Source organism: Manihot esculenta, chromosome 6 (assembly GCF_001659605.2).
Source record: "Manihot esculenta cultivar AM560-2 chromosome 6, M.esculenta_v8, whole genome shotgun sequence".
Lineage (NCBI taxonomy): Eukaryota > Viridiplantae > Streptophyta > Magnoliopsida > Malpighiales > Euphorbiaceae > Manihot > Manihot esculenta.
This window is the reverse complement of record NC_035166.2, coordinates 5,882,832-5,889,390: the sequence shown is the minus strand read 5'-3', so window position 1 is coordinate 5,889,390 and position 6,559 is coordinate 5,882,832. Positions and strand designations below refer to the sequence as shown.

Here is a 6,559-nt window from a genome sequence, read left to right as displayed (position 1 = left end):
CTATTACTAATTTCCATATTTATATACATACACACCTTTTTTCTTTTATCATTTAATTTATTCAATTTCTAATCTTTCGTATTCGGCTGATTTCTTTACTTTTTTTTCTCATTTTATTATATTTTTCGGAAATTGTTTATATTTTCTAAATTTTCATATTTTTCTTTCGTATTCTCTCATTTTCTTCCATTTTATTTTATTTTCTTCTTTCATTTTATTATATATATATATTACACGTAATATTTGAATTTTGCATTATAATATAAATGAGTTTTAATTTATCTTGAACGAAGAGATTGTATTTTTATAAAGGGATAATTTAAAAGAATCATGCAATTTATAATTTTTCATTGGGCAAATGGTATAAAAAAATTAATTTCTTTTTATTATTTTATCATTTAATATAAATTTTTAAAAATTAATAAAATTATCTAAAATTATAAATTTTATTGCAATTCTATTACACTTCAAAACTTAAATTTAGAGAAATACATCTTGCTGATATGATAATCATATATGAAATATTTTATTATATGATTCATAGATTATTTTATTATATTCATATGATTCATAAATAAAAATTATTAATATAAAAATTTAAAAAATTTAAAATTTTTTATTATTTTGCAATGCCATTCAAATTTTTAAAATTAATATAATTTAACTCAAAATTTTTAAATTTATCTTCTTTACCACCAAATTTCTAAAATTCATTATTATTATTTATCTCTATCCAATATGGTGTAAGGGATCTCAACTAGACTTATTTCTATTATAGTCCTGCTCTTTTAATTTCTTTGTATTTTAGTCCTATTTATTCTCTATATAGTATCTGTGCTTTTGTCTCAAATGGACCCCGCAAATGACTTAATTTTTTCTTAAAATAATTTAATTTTTTTCTTGACAAAATTTTTCTGAATATTTTAAATACTAAAAAAATAAAAATTATTTTTTAAAAAAATATTTTTTTTAAATAAATAAAAACTAAAATCATGATGAAGTATTATTATGAGTGTCGATTTGAATGTCAATAAATATAAACTTAAAATTCTTAATCCTATTTAAACTCAAACATTCTAACTTTCTTAATAAAATTTTATTAAAAGCATTAACTAAAATTTAGACAATCATACTTTAAGAAAAAAATTTAAAAAATAAAAAAATAAAAACTAATATAAACTTCAAACTATAATAAAAATAATGTAAAGGGGTAATAGAAATAGAATCAGTATTAGTTTAACGTAATTTAAACTAAGAATTTAACTGATGAAATCCTTTTAGAAGATGCAGCCAAATTATATAATAATAATAATAATAATAATAATAATAATAATAATAATTTTTTACAAATGTACAAATTATCTTGAAGGAAGAAAAAAGAATCGAGTTTGTTCAAATTACAAAGAATAATAAGAGATAAAAAAAAATAATTAACATATTTGAGTTTATAATTTAATTATGTAATTAAGATGACTTTTTAAAATTTGCATGATACATATAATTTATTTTTATTAATAGCTTTTTTTTTAAAGTTCTGCATAAAATTAAAAATTATCATTTTTTATGAAATATTTTATATAATATACTATAAAAAAGTATATTATTTGTAATTCTCAAATTTATAATATGCTTTTAATGTAATTGTCACTTATATAAATTCCATATTATTTATCATATTATACTTCAAACTTTTATGTGTAAGGTACTTGTACTATCAAATTTAGCTGTTAGTATTAGCTATTTTATCTTAGGGTTGCGTTTTAATATGAAACCGTCAGGCCAAACTGATTCAAATAATTTTTGAGTCCACTTTCCACTTGGCTCAAAATGGTTAACTCTAATTATTTAGTAGTTTCGTGCTAACTATTATATTCAATTCAATTTCCTTTAAATCTTTCGATGTGGGACGGATTTACGCCGCAAATCTACAAGCAAGCAGTTGAAACTGCTCACTATCACATAATATATATATCTAGATTATAAAAATAATTAATATATTTTAAATTAATTATTTATATTTATTTATATTTCATCATTAAATTTATTAAAAATATTACATCATCGTAATTGATATAAAAAATTAATATTTTAATATAATTAGATAATTACTAAAAAATTTTAAATTTTATAAATTTCAATAATTATATTATAATTTTTTAAATAAATATATCTCAAATTAATTTTTTAATTTAGTTTGATTTGTAATTTTATTTCAATTTATTTATAATTTTAAATGACATATTTTAACAATCGATAATTTACCTTTTAATTCTTTTTTTCATCAATAAGTAATAATATCAACTCTGATAAATCAAAAAACACAATTTTTTCTAATGTAAAATTTAATTATATTTATTATATTAACAGTAATTAGATTAAAAATTAATAATAAACGTATTAGATAAAATATAAAATATAAATTATAATTATAAATTAAATTGAATTTATTATTTTTTATTAAATCAGACTTATTGTTGATTTTCAGTTTTAAAAGTGGATAAAATAAATATAATTAATTTTTTAAACGGTAAGAATTCTAATTCTTAATTTACTAGTATTATTATTATAATATTTATAAAGGAATAACGAAAAAATATTATGTAAAAAAATCGTAATTTTTTAAATGAGCATTTATTTATAAAATAAAGGAACAAGGAAAAAAAATTAAAAATTAAAATAAAAATATGTAAAAAAATTAATAAAATTATAAATAAAATTTAAATAATAAGTAAATACAACAATTAAAAATAATGTGCTAAGCATATTTGAAAAAATTATTAAAATATTTTTCGGGTGAGCTTTGGAATTGCAGACCGAATTGCAACATGCATGAAGCCGGAATCGCTAATAATCATTGAACAACCATACTGGGGTGAATTTATTTTTATCCAATAATAAAATCTCAAATTACTTTTTTTTTATAAAATAAAATAAGTTTATTATCCAAAAAAAAATATTTCACATCATATTAAATTAAAGTAATTTATTTAAATTAATTTATTACTAAGTAAATGCATTAAAGCTGTCAACGAAATTGCAGATAAAACATACTAATTATGCCAATTCTTCTCTAGAGCAAGTTTGATTAATTTGGCTAATTAATGATCATTTTCATGCTTTTCAAGCATCTCAGCCACTTGGCTCATGGTGGGCCTAGCATCTTTGCATTCCTCCACGCATTTCAATGCCACTCCAACAAGAACTTCCAATTTTCTTCTATCATAGTCCAATCCGATGGCAGGATCTATGATCTCTTCAACCCAGCAACTACTTGTAGAAGCTTCAAGTTTCTTGTCCCTCACCCATTCGACTACCCTTTTGTTCTCCGCCGCTCCACAACCATTTTCAGCATCATGGCCATCCATTAATGGGCTCCTTCCGGTCACTATCTCTAACACAACCACCCCGTAGCTGTAGACATCCACTTTGGAGGTGATGGGCAGATTAAAGATCCACTCTGGAGCCATGTAACCTCTTGTTCCTCTTATCTTTGAGAAGCTTGAATTGTGAAGCTCGTGACCTCTGCTTAGTAGCCGAGATAGACCAAAATCTGATACTTTAGGCTCATAGTTAGCATCCAATAGTATATTTTGTGGCTTTACGTCACAATGCAGAACCCACTCCAAGCATTCTTCATGCAAATAAGCTAGCCCTTTAGCAGTGCCCAATGCGATTTTGAACCTCTTTTCCCAATCAAGTTCTATGGAAGAGAGGTTTTTAGCCAATGATCCTTTCTCCATATTCTCATAGACCAAAAGCCTGTGCTTTTTGTCTGCACAGTAACCCCACATCTCTATTAAGTTCATGTGATTAAGCTTCCCAACAGTGCTTACTTCTGCTAGAAATTCAGCTTCTCCTTGGCTTGCATTGTTTAATCGTTTGATTGCTGCAACTCTTTGATCTGCTAATACCCCTTTATAAACTATTCCAGTAGCTCCTCTACCAATTTCTTCGATGAAATTTCTTGTTGCTTCTTTAAGTTCTGAGTAGCTAAATTTTCTGAAGCCAGTAGCAGCAAGAAAGTATTCTTCAGAAGTTGCAGCTATCATTTGCCGGCTTTTAATGAAATAAAGCCACACCAAAACCATGGAGAGGATCTCAACTATCCCAGTTGCAATAACAAAACCAAGCAAGAACTTTAAGGAGCTCTTTCCATAAGATTTAACATACCTTCTGTCAAGCTGCTTAGCAGCTCCAGCAGGACAAAGTAGAGTGAGCTCTTTAGCTGACCAGTGTTTGGAAGGACTGATTTTCGGCACTTTCAAATAGAAATCTCCTTTCAAATTGGGCGTAATCTGCCCATTTAGCAATTGCAACTTTAGGAAACAATAAGGAATATTGTCAGGGTGGTTATGATAGAAGAATCTGAATACAAACCCTTTACAATCATATCTTCCCAGGCACTCTTTCTCACAGTTCTTCACAGAATAATTTTCAAACCGACGAAAATCATAGCCGTACATTTCAACGTTAGGTAATCCAATGAAGGTAGCCTCGGTCTCAACACTAGAAACCATAATCTCTGGTTCGCAGCCTAAAGACAAATCAGCAGGATTTTTAATTTTATATCCTGGAAGGCAAGAACATTTCCTACCAAAGCTAGGGACATATTTACACACACTATTAGGTCCGCATGCTCCATGGATCTTGCACAGTTGAGAAAAGACTTGCACTGAAATTACCCAACTCCCATTTTCATTCTCTCTGCTATACAAGCGAAGATTACCATCAAAATCAAGGGTAAATCTTCGCTGAAGTTGCTGTCCATAATCTGCAGAAAAGAAACTGAAATTATCTGATGAAGTAAACTTACCAAAGGTGTCGAGTAAAGCAATTCTGGTGCTGTTGTAAGATGATCTGCCTGCTTCCCAGCTCAAAAGCCCATGGTCTGGCCAGAAAGCACTTGAAAATTCAGGACCATCATAAACAAGACGAAGAACATTATCATCATGGAAAGATAGCTTGTAGAAACCAGAAGAAAAGTTTGTCAAGCTTCTTGAAGAAACAAGAAGAGAGTCTCTGGTGAGCGGTTGTAGTGGAAGAAGGGTATCTGTAGGTGAATCAAAGCTTTGCCATAGAATGACACGCTCTCTACTAGTAATTAGAACAAGATTTCCAGTATCATAAAGCTGTAAATAAGATGAAGAGAGAGAGAAAGTGTTGGATTCCCAAACAACGGATTTACCAGCATCTGTCAGTATGAGATTTCCATTTTTAAGCAGAGACAGCTTTGAGTTTCTTCCATTAACGGGCAGATCTCGGTTTGCCATCCAGACTACAGTGCAACTATTAGAACAAGAGGGTTCAGTGAACCATATAGCGAAGGAATAAGCATTATCCCCGACTGGGTAAAAGCCGGCAGTGAAAATGGCATTAGGTGAAGTCAGAACATGGCCTGGCCTCTCTACGGAGAGAGATGATCTTTGGTTTAAAATGATAGAATCCGTAGGAAAAGTTGAAGATGAAGAAGATGCAGATGAAGGTGATCTAATAATAAAGAAAACAATCAAGATGAAAGGAGTAGCCATAAGACAACACTAGTAAAATAGATTGGACCATTCATAGAATCCAAGGCTGTGGTGTCTTAATATCTTGCTTTCGTTTGATTAGGTTAGTCAGTACCCCACTAGATACAGTATTCAACAAGCCAAAGTAACCCTAGAATATAAAAAATTATATTATTATTAAGGCTATTCACGTCAAAAAATCTTGACCCCTACATTTAGATTTTAATCCACACATTTTAATTTTGATAATAAAATTTATTAAAACTCTTGTAAATTTGATTGTAAATAAAAATTAAAGTGTAAGTGTTTTATTTATGTGTTGAAACACCTTATATTATCTAAAAATTTTATATAATACGTCGATAATTATAAATAAAAAAGTCTAATTCAAATCAATTCTAATTAGGTACGCATCAAATTAACTCTAATCTTTAATTTCTTCCCAATCCGATGCCAACAAAATTCAATCTTAACTTTCAATTTCAACCAAATTAACCCAATAAAATCATTGAGCAAAAAATAAAAGATTATGCTAATCTAATTCAAGCAAACCCAGGCAAAATGATCAAACATTGCACCAAATTTTTCTTACATGCAACAACAATAATCTAATTAAAATAAATTATAATCAGAAAGGCAGAAATTTGCCGTTGAAATCTTAAACCAATGGACATGGAAAATTATGAGAATATGGAAAATGGATCTGAGATTTTAAGGAGAAGAGAAGGGAGATTGCAATAACAAAGATTCAACTTTCTTCAACCAGCAGAACAATTTAGGGGGTTAATTTTTTTGGGGTTAAGGGTTTTATTTTATTTCTTTTTAATTATGTTTAAGGTTAATTCTTAGTTAGTTGTATGGAAGACTACAGTAAATATATAATGTGTCACATAATAAAATAAACCAGATGGGGATATACTCTAATTTCAATTTGAAATTAAGATAAAATTTTTAAGAATAGTAAAAAATTAGCTTATTATTAAATTAAAAAACTAATTATTGAATTAGAACTTTTAATCAAATTGAAATCAATTATATATAAAATATCACAG

At 27.5% G+C, this 6,559-nt stretch overlaps 1 protein-coding gene across 1 annotated transcript; it reads right to left on the bottom strand.

Annotated features, from left to right (window-relative positions):
- Positions 1-2,971: 2,971 nt before the first annotated feature.
- Positions 2,972-5,566, bottom strand: LOC110617809 (putative receptor protein kinase ZmPK1). The gene has a single exon (XM_021760816.2). It carries the CDS (start codon positions 5,526-5,528, stop codon positions 3,099-3,101), a length of 2,430 nt encoding a protein of 809 aa, XP_021616508.2. The 5' UTR covers positions 5,529-5,566; the 3' UTR covers positions 2,972-3,098.
- Between the last annotated feature and the right edge of the window lie 993 nt (positions 5,567-6,559).